General features: G+C 44.3%; 1 protein-coding gene across 1 annotated transcript in view; it reads right to left on the bottom strand.

The window, feature by feature from the left end:
* The window catches only part of SERPINE3 (serpin family E member 3), a 53,623-nt gene extending 38,956 nt beyond the window's left edge, over positions 1-14,667 (bottom strand). Inside the window, exons 1-2 of the mRNA XM_077299809.1 lie at positions 14,530-14,667; positions 5,802-6,087 (exon numbers count right to left, since the gene is read on the bottom strand). Coding sequence (XP_077155924.1) covers positions 5,802-6,087; positions 14,530-14,607 — 364 coding nt within the window. The 5' untranslated portion in view covers positions 14,608-14,667. The remainder of the gene's footprint in view (positions 1-5,801; positions 6,088-14,529) is intronic.
* Between the last annotated feature and the right edge of the window lie 383 nt (positions 14,668-15,050).

Genomic DNA, 15,050 nt, shown 5'->3' with positions numbered 1-15,050 from the left:
TTTTAAATAGGACTTTTTAGTTGCCAGAAATATGTTACAATATTGTTTTAGTCCCTGTTCCTCTCCATTCCTAATATATGGCCACCCTAATTCTTGTATATAAATGTTTGTAAATCAAGTCGTCTTAGCCAAGGTGTTATCTACAAGATGATGCCCATAGAGAAGAAATTCGGATTATGCCCCATTGGCTAACCAGACTAGATTTAGGCTTCATCCAGTTGTCTGTGTATAGACTAGGGTGCACAGTCTCCTGATTTGAACTTGATGGCCTCACAGACATATATGAGGCTGTTGAGTTTGGGTTGTGAGACCTGCGACTAGTTCGTTCGTCACGGGTCCATGCATGGACAGTGTTTCAGAAACATCTGAATGAGGCTTTGCTTAAACGAAAGATGGTGCTACAGTTAGGTCCATATATATTTGGACAGAGACAACATTTTTCTAATTTTGGTTATAGACATTACCACAATGAATTTCAAACAAAACAATTCAGATGCAGATGAAGTTCAGACTTTCAGCTTTCATTTGAGGGTATCCACATTAAAATTGGATGAAGGGTTTAGGAGTTTCAGCTCCTTAACATGTGCCACCCTGTTTTTAAAGGGACCAAAAGTAATTGGACAGATTCAATAATTTTAAATAAAATGTTCATTTTTAGTACTTGGTTGAAAACCCTTTGTTGGCAATGACTGCCTGAAGTCTTGAACTCATGGACATCACCAGATGCTGTGTTTCCTCCTTTTTGATGCTCTGCCAGGCCTTCACTGCGGTGGTTTTCAGTTGCTGTTTGTTTGTGGACCTTTCTGTCTGAAGTTTAGTCTTTAACAAGTGAAATGCATGCTCAATTGGGTTGAGATCAGGTGACTGACTTGGTCATTCAAGAATATTCCACTTCTTTGCTTTAATAAACTCCTGCGTTGCTTTGGCTTCATGTTTTGGGTCATTTTTAGTGTTGAGCATTCCGATACCGCAAGTATCGGGTATCGGCCGATACTTGCGGGTATCGGAATTCCGATACCGAGATCCGATACTTTTGTGATATCGGGAATCAGTATCGGGATTAATAGCAATGTGTAAAATAAAGAATTAAAATAAAAAATATTGCTATACTCACCTCTCCGACGCAGCCTGCACCTTACCGAGGGAACCGGCAGCCTTCTTTGCTTAAAATGCGCGCGTTTACTGCCTTCCGTGACGTCACGGCTTCTGATTGGTCGCGTGCCGCCCATGTGACGGTGACGCGACCAATCACAACAAGGTCCTGAATGCCTAATTCTTGTTGTGATTGGTCGCGTCGCGGTCACATGGGCGGCACGCGACCAATCACAAGCCGTGACGTAATTTTCAAATCCTGAATGCCTAGAATTAGGCATTCAGGACCTGAAATTACGTCACGGCTTGTTGTGATTGGTCGCGTCGCCGTCACATGGGCGGCACGCGACCAATCAGAAGCTGTGACGTCACGGAAGGCAGTAAACGCGCGCATTTTAAGCAAAGAAGGCTGCCGGTTCCCTCGGTGAGGTGCAGGCTGCGTCGGAGAGGTGAGTATAGCAATATTTTTTATTTTAATTCTTTATTTTACACAGTAATATGGATCCTAGGGCCTGAAGGAGAGTTTCCTCTCCTTCAGACCCTGGGAACCATACAGGATACCGTCCGATACTTGAGTCCCATTGACTTGTATTGGTATCGGGTATCGGTATCGGATTAGATCCGATACTTTGCCGGTATCGGCCGATACTTTCCGATACCGATACTTTCAAGTATCGGACGGTATCGCTCAACACTGGTCATTGTCCATTTGTAGTATGAAACGATGACCAATCAGTTTGGCTGCATTTGGCTGGATCTGAGCACACAGTATGGCTCTGAATACCTCAGAATTCATTCGGCTGCTTCTGTCCTGTGTCACATCATCAATAAACACTAGTGACCCAGTGCCACTGGCAGCCATGCATGCCCAAGCCATCACACTGCCTCCACCATCTGAATTGTTTGGTTTAAAATTCATTGTGGTAATGTCTATAACCAAAATTAGAAAAATGTAGTCTCTGTCCAAATATATATGGACCTAACTGTATATGTCTGAGACAGAGAGCTGCAAGATGACTGTATTCCACTGTTCTCCTGAATATGACGAGGTTTTATTTCATTGTGCGCCGCACTGTTAAATGAAACTTTAAAAGAATTACATATTTATAGGAAGTGACAGGTTCTCTTTAATCATTCCTCATAGCTAAGATCCTCCATGCCCCTTATCAATTTTCTGGCTTTTCTTTGAGTCCATTCTAACTCCAGGACTTTCTATGTACTGGTGCCCAAAACTGAACTGCATATTCTAGATGAGGTTCCACTAATGCTGTGAATACAAGATAATATCCTGCTGGCTTTAGGTGCAGCTGATTGTCCTTGCATGTTGTTACTAAAGGTACCTTCACACTGACCAACTTTCCAACGATAACGATAGCGATCCGTGACGTTGCAGCGTCCTGGATAGCGATCTCGTTGTGTTTGACACGCAGCAGCGATCTGGATCCCGCTGTGATATCGCTGGTCGGAGCTAGAAGTCCAGAACTTTATTTGGTCGTCAGATCGGCGTGTATCGTTGTGTTTGACAGCAAAAGCAACGATGCCAGCAATGTTTTACAATGGTAACCAGGGTAAATATTGGGTTACTAAGCGCAGGGCCGCGCTTAGTAACCCGATATTTACCCTGGTTACCATTGTAAAAGTAAAAAAAAAAAAAACAGTACATACTCACCTTCTGATGTCTGTCACGTCCTCCGGCGTCCGCGCTGCTGCTCAGAGCTTCCCGCACTGACTGTGAGCGCCGGCCGGCTGTAAAGCAAAGCACAGCGGTGACGTCACCGCTCTGCTTTAGGGCCGGCGCTTACAGTGCAGGGAAGCGGACGCCGGGGGACGCGACAGGCACCGGAATGTAAGTATGTAGTGTTTGGGTTTTTTTACATTTACACTGGTAACCAGGGTAAACATCGGGTTACTAAGCGCGGCCCTGCGCTTAGTAACCCGATGTTTACCCTGGTTACCCGGGGACTTCGGCATCGTTGTCTATATCGCTGCAGCGTCGCTTAATGTGACGGTACCTTTAGTCTGTGATCTACAAGTGACTCTCCTAGATTTACTCATCCTAGCACATATATTATCTGCAGTTTATTATTACCCATATGCATAACTTTACATTTATCTACAGTGAACCACATTTGCCAAATGGAAGTACAAATGCTCAGTTTGTCCAGATTAACATGTATTAGCAGGATATGCTAAGCACTGAGCCAGTGTGGTCCCACACAAACATTACATAACCATGTTCATGTCATATGTTTAAAAATGGATCCAATAATCTATTATTTAATATCCATTTTAATATGCAAAATGTGTCTGGAACCATGTATAATAATCAAAATACACAAAAAGGTCAGGTACATTCAAAATAAAAAAGACCTACTGCAAATAATCTCTTTTTCAGTTAATTGTTCCATGTTTAAATACAACAGAATACCTATTCCTTGGCTGTTTTTGATGACCTGAACCTACTATTTACATGCAGTCAGGTCACTCACTCATTCTATTCAGACACTGCCCACAGCTTCTTTTAGATTTATTACATAGCCTCATCAAGGTTCCAGTTTGAAGGTACCTTGCTCAAAAACGTGGATGGGTAAGTCTCTAGACAAAGCATATTATTATACAACACTACTTACTAGAACTAGAAGAGCTTAATTTTCATGTATTTATTAGTGATGAGCAAGTATACTCGTTGCACGGGTCTCCCCGAGCATGCTCGAGTGGTCTCCGAGTATTTTGGCGTGCTCGGAGATTTAGTTTTCGTCGCCTCAGCTGCATGATTTGTGGTTGCTAGCGAGCCTGAGTACATGTGGGGGTTGCCTGTTTGTTAGGGAATTCCCACATGTATTCAGCCTGTCTAGCAGCCGCAAATCAAGAAGGCTTCAGCGACGGAAACTAAATCTCCGAGCACACCAAAATACTCAGAGACCACCCGAGCATGCTCAGGGGGACCTGTGCAACGAGTATACTTGCTCATCACTAGTATTTATCTCATTACTGTCACGCTCGTGCCCAGACTGGTTGGCGCGGGCGTGCGGGGGAGTGGCCCCACTGGACCGCAGACCAAACTTCCCTGGAGGGGGCGTAACTAAGTAGCTTCCTAGGTGTTCGCTGGAGCCTCTGATGGTGAGGTCAGACTTGTGCAATAGGAAGCTACCAGGTACCACTCCAGGGTGGTGTCTGGTTGTGGCTGCTGATCCCACCGGGGAACGGAACATAGACAGGCAAGCGGGCACAGCTGGCAGACAGGAGGGCACGGCTGGGACACAGGCAGGCAGACGGGTACAACAGAGACACTGGCAGGCAGGTACGGCTGGCTCTCTGGCAGGCAGGTATGGGTACTACAGAGACACTGGCAGGTGGGCACGGCTGGCTCTCTGGCAAGAATGGAGGACAAGGCTAGTACACTGGAAGAACCCGTAGGGACCGGTCTGCAGGCTGGTATGTAAAACAGGTAGGAACCTGTTCAGACAGGAGGACTTAAGAATAGGTAGAGAAAGACCGCAAGAGCGGATGCAGAGCGAAAGCACAGGAGCTAGAGCCAAGAACAAAAATGCAGGAGGTGGAGCCAAGAGCAGGAGGCGGAGCCAAGCACAGAAATACAGGAGGCGGAGCCAAGAGCTGGAGGTGGAGCCATGTGCAGAAATGCAGGAGGCGGAGCCAAGAGCTGGAGGCAGAGCCAAGTGCAGAAATGCAGGAAGCGGAGCCAAGAACGGGAGAAGTAGAGCTGCAAGGAGTGGAGCCACGTAGAACCACAAGGATCGGAGCAAGGTAGAACCACAAGAAGAGGAGCCGCAGAGCGAGAGCTGAGTGGAGACGCAGAGCAGGGCCACAGAGTGCAGAGCTGAGAGCAGAGCAAAGTCAGAGTACAGAGCAAAGCTAGAGAGAGCAGAGCTGAGAGCAAAGCCACAGAGTGCAGAGCTGAGAGCAGAGCAAAGTCAGAGTGCAGAGCAAGACACAGAGTGTAGAGCCGAGAGCAAAACCACAGAGTGCAGAGCTAGGTCACAGAATGCAGAGCAAGGAGCAAAGCAAGGTCGCAGAGAGCGGAGCCGAAAGTAGAGCAAAGCAAGACACAGAGTACGCACAGCAGGGAAAGGAAACCAAGGCAGGGATATAAACGGACACAGACACAGGACTAGGCAGAGACATGGACACAAGCCAGGGTACGACGCCCCTCAGGGTGGCGGACATAGGCCAGGGTACGAAGCCCCGCTGGGTGGCTACACAAGGACAAAGGCAGGGTACTAAGCCCCACTGGGTGGCTACACAGGACACAGACCAGGGTACAACGCCCCCCTGGGTGGCGGACACGAGAGTAAAAGAGACAGGGCCTGGCACCTCAGCAGCTAAGAACTGACTGAGGGAGTAAGTTGCACAGGCCCCCACCAATAGGTGGGGATGTCTTAAATACAGGAAGCCTCATGGTGATTGACCGGGGACACCTTAGCAAGGTGCACACAGTCTCAATAAGACACAGGAATTGCCGGTGTCGCCCCCCTATGCACACAGACAGAGCATGCACAGAGCAAGCAGCAGACTTGAGGCACACAGCATAGAGCAGGCAGCAGAGAGAAGTCACAACAAGGCCCAGAGAAGTAAGTGAGTTTGAGTGTAATGCAGGTGGGGGATGGGAGGCCATGCAATGATGCCAGCATGGTTGTTACAATTACATTATAAATACAATTAATAATTTACATCCATAATAATTTAATTACCGTAAACATTGTATCCCAAAGTCTTTTCTATCTGGGTGAAGGTGCTGCCTTGAGCTCCGAACTGCAGTAGCCCCAGAGAGGTGGCCACACTGCTTGGAGAGATGACCACATTTGTGCTGTTCTCCGTGGTCACTACTGTTTTGTACAGATTCACTGCAAACTCTGTGTTCAGCTCCCTGAGTCTATCATAAAGGTGGCAGTGACCCTGGTAGAGGCAACATGAATACAGGAGTAACCAAAACAAAACTGGAGGCATGGGGTATGTATGCACAACCGGAAACCAGACCTGGAGGAGAATAGAAAATGAGTTACAGAATGTCTTGACACAATTATAGATTTAAGACATGCCATAATAATTGACACACATCCGGTAAGATAAAGTTGAGATACCCTTTTGATTTCTTCTCTTCCCCATATGTAATGTAGATATATCAGTAGCCCTCTTGGCTTGTGTTCTTTGGAATAAGACAGCAGCTCCTTCTGCATGGATAATATTGTAGCGCGGTGCTGGGCGATAGCTAAGGGCGCGGCACTCATCTCCTCCTTTTACGCTGCGCTACATGAAAGTGTGGGTCCTGGCTGGGTGTTTGCACTCATGAAGTGAGGGCCTTACACGTGTGCAGGCCACCTGTAGCCTGTGGTGTTGGCTGGCCGTTCATTCACACAGTATTCTTCCTTTGTAGTCTACTTCAGAGCTGTTTCGCCCTATTTTGTTACAACCCAGCTTCTATGCCACAGTCCTGATCAGTAGGTGTCTCTACTCAGAGGTTCCACATCCTATTTCTTCCACTACTGACGCCCTGGGTCTACTGCTTTGGACCCCCACTAATCCCACAAACTCAGTCCTGTTTAGGCCTGTTACCTTCGGCGTTTGCAAGCTTAGGGTATTCATGACTCAGCATCCTAACCACGGACCCTTCTCTGGAAAGCCACTGTGACTGGTCAGTTACTTCTCCTTAGGATCTCACTATCCATGTGTATAGGTCTCCTTTTAAACGTAGATCACCTCACAGAATCACTGCTGTCTTCACTCTTCAAACCCTATCTCACTAACTACACGAAGTTTCTCTAACACTAAACTGCTCCTACTATCGGCTAGTCCCACACATTATCACTAGTGATGAGCGAAAATACTCGTTACTCGAGGTTTCTCGAGCACGCTCGGGGGTCCTCTGAGTATTTTTTAGTGCTCCTAAAATCACCCCTACTCTGGAACCCTCTACCACAACACATCAGACTCTCGCCTACCATCGAAACCTTCAAAAAGAGCCTGAAGACCCACCTCTTCCGACAAGCCTACAACCTGCAGTAATCACCGATCGACCAAACCACTGCATGACCAGCTCTATCCTCACCTACTGTACCCTCACCCATCCCTTGTAGATTGTGAGCCTTCGTGGGCAGGGTCCTCTCTCCTCCTGTACCAGTTATGACTTGTATTGTTTAAGATTATTGTACTTGTTTTTATTATGTATACCCCTCCTCATATGTAAAGCGCCATGGAATAAATGGCGCTATAACAATAAATAATAATAATAATAGTGCTCGGAGTTTTAGTTTTTAGCACTGCAGCTGAATGATTTACATCTGTTAGCCAGCATAAGTACATGTGGGGGTTGCCTGGATGCTAGGGAATCCCCACATGTACTTATGCTGGCTAACAGATGTAAATCATTCAGCTGCGGTGAGGAAAACTAAAACTCCGAGCACTAAAAAAATACTCGGAGGATGCATGCTCGAGAAATCTCGAGTAACGAGTATATTCTCTCATCACTAATTATCACTATACTAGCTTACCCTGACGTCACTACCTAAGCTACAGTCACTATCTGTCCCTATACTACCTAAACTATACACTATGCTATACACTAGCACATCCTACACTATCTATATATATAATTGTCTAAGGGTTTTTCCGTCTGTCTGTCTTTCTGTCTGTCTGTCTGTCTGTCTGTCCTGGAAATCCCGCATCTCTGATTGGTCGAGGCCGCCAGGCCTCGACCAATCAGAGACGGGCACAGCATGGTGACGATGATGTCATAAAGGTTGCCTCGACCAATCAGCGACGGGCACAGTCTGCCGCCAGGCCTCGACCAATCAGCGACGGGCACAGTATCGACGTAGATGTCATAATGGTTGCCATGGCGACGATGATGTCATAAAGGTTGCCTCGACCAATCAGCGATGGGCACAGTCTGCTGCGAATTCTGAAATCATCATTGTCCATATACTACGGGGACATGCATATTCTAGAATACCCGATGCGTTAGAATCGGGCCACAATCTAGTTACTTATAACACTGTACATGACCACAACACATAGATAACAAAGACGCACAACACAATTCACATTACACAATATACATGACGTGATTGGTGTCTTCAGGGGTAGGAACGCGATAGCAACTGGCCACCAACCTTACAACATAATGCTTTATCCCAAGGGTGGCAGATCATCTATTTTCTAGATATAATATCCTCCAAAACAAGCACATGTAATGGACCATCACATCCTCAGAGTGTTGTCATGATCAGCTCTATGCAGAGTGTTGCCTGGTTCGTGACACTAATCCATACAGGGGCTGAAGGGGTCATGATCCAAGAAAGCAGATGTGAACCCATTTCAGGAAAGCGCCTGAGGTCTTTATCCTGATGTGGCTTCGCTGGTGGTTTTGCCGCCACTATCTTTACCCAATACTTTCACATATAAAGAGTGGATAGGCAACAAACAAAGCTGCCAAATGAATGAACAAGTTATTATTTAACCGCTTCATGGTTTCTGAACCCTGAAGAAGTTAGAAGAAGTAACAAGAGACTGAAAATGTGCACAGCAATGTCTTTTTTACATTGCTGTGCATTATGTCCATTTTTTTTGCTTCACTTTTGTGATTGTTTTTCAGGTAGATTCGTGGGAAAAAAGATGTTGTGTGCACATACTTTTAAACGGGTTTTGGAAGTATGAAATCAACCCTAATCTGGGCAAGCGCCAAATTTTAGTTATTGCCTGAATATTGTACCTTTGCTGCGATTAGTTATTTATCAGCTCAATATGAAATCTTATTATTAACATTATTTAGTATTTTTTTATTATGTTGCTTGTTATAGTGCATAATGTATAATATGGCTTTTATTAATAATCACGAGCTTCCAATTTCCATGTCATGTCCCCTTTGATATACTATATGATCTGCACTGTTACCATCCCACACACATAACTTGTATATCCACTAACCATTTATTTAACCTAAATTGTTTGGACAAAAAAAATATATTTGTTTTTGTTTTACATTTTCATAAATACTAAACGTACTATGCATATTACATGTATATAATACAGTATACAATATTTAAAATAAATAGTGGAATATTTATCTATATTACAAAATACAGTAATAGTATATGGGATAATTACCACTGTAAATGTAAAGAAATATTAGAGGTCCTTGTACCATAGACATGTAATAGGTCATCCTTAATTACCGTAATTGTATATAAGACATACAACATATACCTTAGCTGCTACAGAACCACTTTATGAACAGAAGCTAACTTTCCAACACATAATTTATTAACTAATTAGCGCAAAATACCTTGATCATAAGGAATGTTTCCTTCAGACTCAGTACCTTATAATACCATGCAGCTGCTGAAGAACATCTTCAGGATAGACGAAGCATTACATGTTATTTGAAGCAATTTATAACACACCTCTGTTTCAGGAAGAGTTGAGCAGCACAAATGAAGCACCAGTTATCTCTGAAAATCATCTGGTTCTCACATTAAAATATGATGTTTGTATAAATATTGTTTGCAGACTTGTCAATGGGCATTTTTCATTGAGATGTATCATATAAAGTCATCTACTCATAGTCCATGAGCCGGGCCAGATATCGGTACCACCCGGAGTGACTAATTTTCTTTGGTATTTTTAGGTAGATGCATGTCTGTAGTTTATTTTTTGATATGATAGCCCTTACATATACGTAGCTTATTAACCCCTTCAGCCCTAGGCCTATTTGTACCCAAGTGCCTAAGCCAATCTGACCTGTGCCACTTCATGGGCTAATAACTTTGGAACGCTTTCACCTATCCAAGCCATTCTGAGATTGTTTTCTCGTGACATATTGTACTTCACGTCAGTGCTAAATGGGAGTCAATATATTTTACCTTTCTATATAAAAAAATGCTAAATATTCGGAAATTTTGGAAAAATCGGCAATTTTTTAACTTTGAAATTCTCTGCTTTTTACAAAAATACTGATACCCCCCATAATAGTTATTAATTTACACTCCCCACATGTTTACTTCATATTGGCATCATTTTGAAAATGAAACCTTATTGTTTTACGACGTAATAGGGCTTATAGTTTTATGCGCAATTTTTCACATTTACAGCAAAACCCACTTTTCAAAGGACCAAGTCACTTCTGAAGTCACTTTAAGGGGCTTACATAACAGAAACCACCCATAAATTACCCCATTTTGCAAACTACACCCCTCAAGCTGTTCAAAACTCATTTTTAAAAACTGTTAACCCTTTAGGTGTTCCACAGGAATTTTAGCAGAATGAAGGCGAAATTTCAAAATTTCATTTTTTTTCCAGATATTACATTGTAATCCAATTTTACCTGCAACCTAGCAAGGGTTAACGGCAAACCCAAACTTGGTTACCCTAATTCTGCAGTTTATAGAAACACCCCACATGTACTCGTAAACTAAAGTATGGGCACACAGCACAGCTCAACACGGAAGGAGCGCTATGTGGTTTTTGGGTGGCGGATTCACTGGAAGAAATCTAGGGGGCCATGTCACATTTGAAGGCTGCCTGAGGTACCCCCACAGTGGAAACCCCAAAAAGTGACCCTATTTTGGAAACTACACCCCCAAGGAATCTTTTAGGGGGTATAGTGACCACTTTGACCCAACCAGTGTTTCACAGTAGTTGGAAACACTTGGTTGAGAAAATGGAAAAAGTGCATTTTTTACATGAAGGTGTCATTTTAGGCTCATTTTTTTATTTTTAAGAGGTGTACCAGCAAAAAATGCACCCCACTATTTGTTCACCAATCTCTCCCGAACACAACAACACCCGATATGTTGTCGTACACTGCAGTATTGGGGAACGGCAGGCCTCGGAAGGGAAGGAGCGCCAAATGACTTTTGGAGTGCAAATTTTACTGGAAGAAATCTAGGGGGCTATGTCACATTTGAAGACACCCTGAGGTGCCCCAACACACGCACACACACTGACACATACACGTTCTGTGCTGAACAGGACTCTCCGGTCTTCTCTGCAGAGCTCCTATCTCCCTCTGTAGAGGCTGACACCTCCCAGGCAGAGCAGTGAGACTACACAAGCTGGTCTATGAAGCACTTATGAGGCTTGCTTGGAAAAACTTCCTTCCATGGCTAGAAGAAAACCATGCAAGGGACCTTCACCATCTGGATGAAACACTGAAGAACATCACAAACTTTCGCATCAGTGTGTCGCAGGGATCCTTCGAAAAGCTCTTGGATAATGAATCTTGCACACTTACCCTGAAGCTCTTTCAAGTTTATCTTGAGACCCTCAGAAATGAACAACTCTCAGCATTCTGGATGTCATACTTGGACATGGTCGAGACCATGCTGGCCCTGGTTCGAGCTTCAAGAGAAGGCAACTGGATGCTTCACCTAGGAGCAATCCGACAGATGATACCATGGTGTTTTGCCTATGACAAGGTCAACTATGCCCGATACCTAACCTATTACTATGCCACAATGTCTCGGCTGCCCATAGAACACCCAGAGGTCCATGAATACTTCATGCAAGGTGGCTTTTCGGTACAGATCGGTAGCAAGAATCCTTTTGGACGAATTCCTGTGGACCAGACCATTGAAGAGACAATCAACAAAGACACCCAGACACCAGGGGGCACAAAAGGCTTCAGCCTCAAAGTTGGAGCTGTTTCCAGGTTCTACCTGACATCAGAGTACCGCAGTATGTACTTGAGGCAGCTGAGGGCCCTGGTAGGCCAACAATATACTGACTTCAGCCATTCAGACCTACAGGTGTCTAGGATTAGAAGAGATGAAGCCGATGTCCAATCTTTCGTTCAACTGCTGGAGACAGGTTGGGTGAACCCCTTCAACAAAGAGCATAATGGTGAACTTATCAGTTTGTCAACAGCGACTGTAGCACCACCAGATGTAGCCAAAGACCTTCAAGGGGCATACAGTATAGGAGAGGATGCATATCAAACATTCAAGGATGAGCGTTTGGGTACCGATAAGCCAACTACATTGTTTCATGACAAGATGACGAAGAACAAACTTAAAACGTTCTCTAACATCCAAATGAAGACACGCAGACAAGGTCTTGGCAAGGAGGTAATTTTGAAGGCTGACAGAAACCTATTTGGCCAGATGATACTTGTAGCTGAGAACAGAAAGCTACAAATGAGTGATGTCTTGACTCATCCCCTGGGTCCATTGCCATGGGCACTTGCCAATGGTGATGGGTCTATCCGCAAGACCAACAAGGCTGCCCTCGCAAGGGAGTTGGAGAGGAATGCTCGTCCTGCAGAAGTGATCCCCGAGCCCTCTGCAACCATCATTGATGGGATGAGCCTGGTTCAGAAACTGAAGGGAAACAATGCAACATTTGGCCAGCTAGCAGGCACAGCAATGAGTCGCGCTATCCATGAGGGTGCTAAGAGCAAGCGCATTGATATTGTCTTTGACGTCTACAAGGAGACATCCATCAAAGATACAGAAAGAGTCAACAGATATGAAGGCACAGGGATCCATTTCAAGAACATTCAACATGGGCACAACATCCAGCAGTGGAAAAAGCTTCTAAGTAGTTCCTCCAACAAGGCAAGTCTCATAAAGTTTCTGGTAGAAGAATGGAAGGCGAAACACCACAGGGAGAAGCTTGAGGAGAAGGAGCTGTATGTCACATGTGAGCAGCTCTGCTTTAAGATCACCAAAGAACAGTGGGAAGAGGCTGCTGACCTTAAGTCAAATCAAGAAGAAGCAGACAAACGCCTCCTTCTCCATGCTCTTCATGCAGCAGAATCTGGTTACAAGTCGGTCATCATCACTTCGGAGGATACTGATGTCATGGTCCTGTGTCTGGGCATGTGCCACAAAATCCCATCCCACCTGTTCCAGAAATGCGGTACACAGAACCGGACAAGATTCCTGGATATCACCACTCTGAGCCGAACATTGGGAGGCAGCGTATGTGATTCATTGATTGGTATGCATGCATTTACAGGCTGTGACACCGTCAGTGCATTCGCTGGCCGTGGGAAGATGACGACACTCAAGCAGTTGAAGATGAACAAGACATACCAGGATGCCTTTCAGGAAGTTGGTCGTTCATGGGAAGTGTCTACCGAACTTTTTGAGAAGTTACAGGAAATCACCTGCCACATGTACCTGCCAACTACCCAAACAACTGAGGTAAACAGGCTCCGTTATCAGCTGTTCTGTGCCAGACGTGGAGTGGTAGAGTCAAGTCAACTCCCTCCTTGCCAGGACTGCCTTTTCATGCATGCACTGCGTGCAAACTACCAGGCTGCGATCTGGAGGAGAAGTCTGCAGAGCCAGCCATGGGTTGCAAACCCAACAGACTGCGGTTGGATGATAGATAACGACGGAAAGCTTGTTGTCAAGTGGATGCAAGGGGCACCAGCACCAGAAGCTATTATACAGCTACTGTCCTGCAAGTGTGTGCGGTCATGTGAACTTCCTCAGTGTACTTGCCTCAGCAATGGCCTGAAGTGCACAGACATGTGCAGATTACAGACATGCCAGAACAAGGGTACTGAAGACGAGCCAGTAGAACAACAGTCAGATTCAGAGTCCGATGTTGAAGATATTATGGAGTAACATATATATATATATATATATATATATGCACATGACATGTTCAGTGTGTATTTACATAACTTGGATTAAATTTTGTTACAAATACTACATCTAGTCACTCCGGGTGGTACCGATATCGTCATATTTGGTTCTTGGCTCATGCTAAAATTCCTGTGGAACACCTAAAGGGTTAACAGTTTTTAAAAATGAGTTTTGAACAGCTTGAGGGGTGTAGTTTGCAAAATGGGGTAATTTATGGGTGGTTTCTGTTATGTAAGCCCCTTAAAGTGACTTCAGAAGTGACTTGGTCCTTTGAAAAGTGGGTTTTGCTGTAAATGTGAAAAATTGCGCATAAAACTATAAGCCCTATTACGTCGTAAAACAATAAGGTTTCATTTTCAAAATGATGCCAATATGAAGTAAACATGTGGGGAGTGTAAATTAATAACTATTATGGGGGGTATCAGTATTTTTGTAAAAAGCAGAGAATTTCAAAGTTAAAAAATTGCCGATTTTTCCAAAATTTCCGAATATTTAGCATTTTTTTATATAGAAAGGTAAAATATATTGACTCCCATTTAGCACTGACGTGAAGTACAATATGTCACGAGAAAACAATCTCAGAATGGCTTGGATAGGTGAAAGCGTTCCAAAGTTATTAGCCCATGAAGTGGCACAGGTCAGATTGGCTTAGGCACTTGGGTACAAATAGGCCTAGGGCTGAAGGGGTTAATAAGCTACGTATATGTAAGGGCTATCATATCAAAAAATAAACTACAGACATGCATCTACCTAAAAATACCAAAGAGAATTAGTCACTCCGCTTGGTACCGATATCGTCAAATTTGGTTCTTGGCTCATGGACTATCACAATGTATGCTGTCCTGTGCGGTCCTCTGGATGTGTCTCCCTGGGAATCTCCTTCTTCTGGGGACTTAGATTTATTCATGTACACATCAAAGTCATGGGACGGCACCGAGAGGCATATCCTGGGGCTGCAGCCTTTACTGGCGATGTCTGTACCACTCTGGTGAAATTCCTGTGCACTTGTGGCTTTATATGAAGAGAGGCAGGCCATCAGCCAGCAAATATAGGGGAAGGAACAGTTAGGAGGAACACTAGGGATGCAGCGTAAGACTAAGATCTGATTATTCCTCCATAGATTTTATTACATATGGGACCCAGGAAAAAATAATTTAATGTAATTATTTTCAGACAGGCCAATATTTGGCTTAATTGGTTTTCCCACGAACAAAATACATTTTAATTAATAGATCTTAGAATAATAATAAGTTCCACAATTGAATGTGTTAAAATGTTCCTGTGCTTAGATAATCTTATAAATGTGCCCCTGCTGTGTACTGTGTAATGGCCGTGTCTGACCCTGCAGGA

The sequence above is a fragment of the Ranitomeya variabilis genome, chromosome 3, assembly GCF_051348905.1.
Source record: "Ranitomeya variabilis isolate aRanVar5 chromosome 3, aRanVar5.hap1, whole genome shotgun sequence".
NCBI lineage: Eukaryota > Metazoa > Chordata > Amphibia > Anura > Dendrobatidae > Ranitomeya > Ranitomeya variabilis.
The sequence above is the reverse complement of the archived record's forward strand: the minus strand, read 5'-3'. Positions and strand labels throughout refer to the sequence as shown.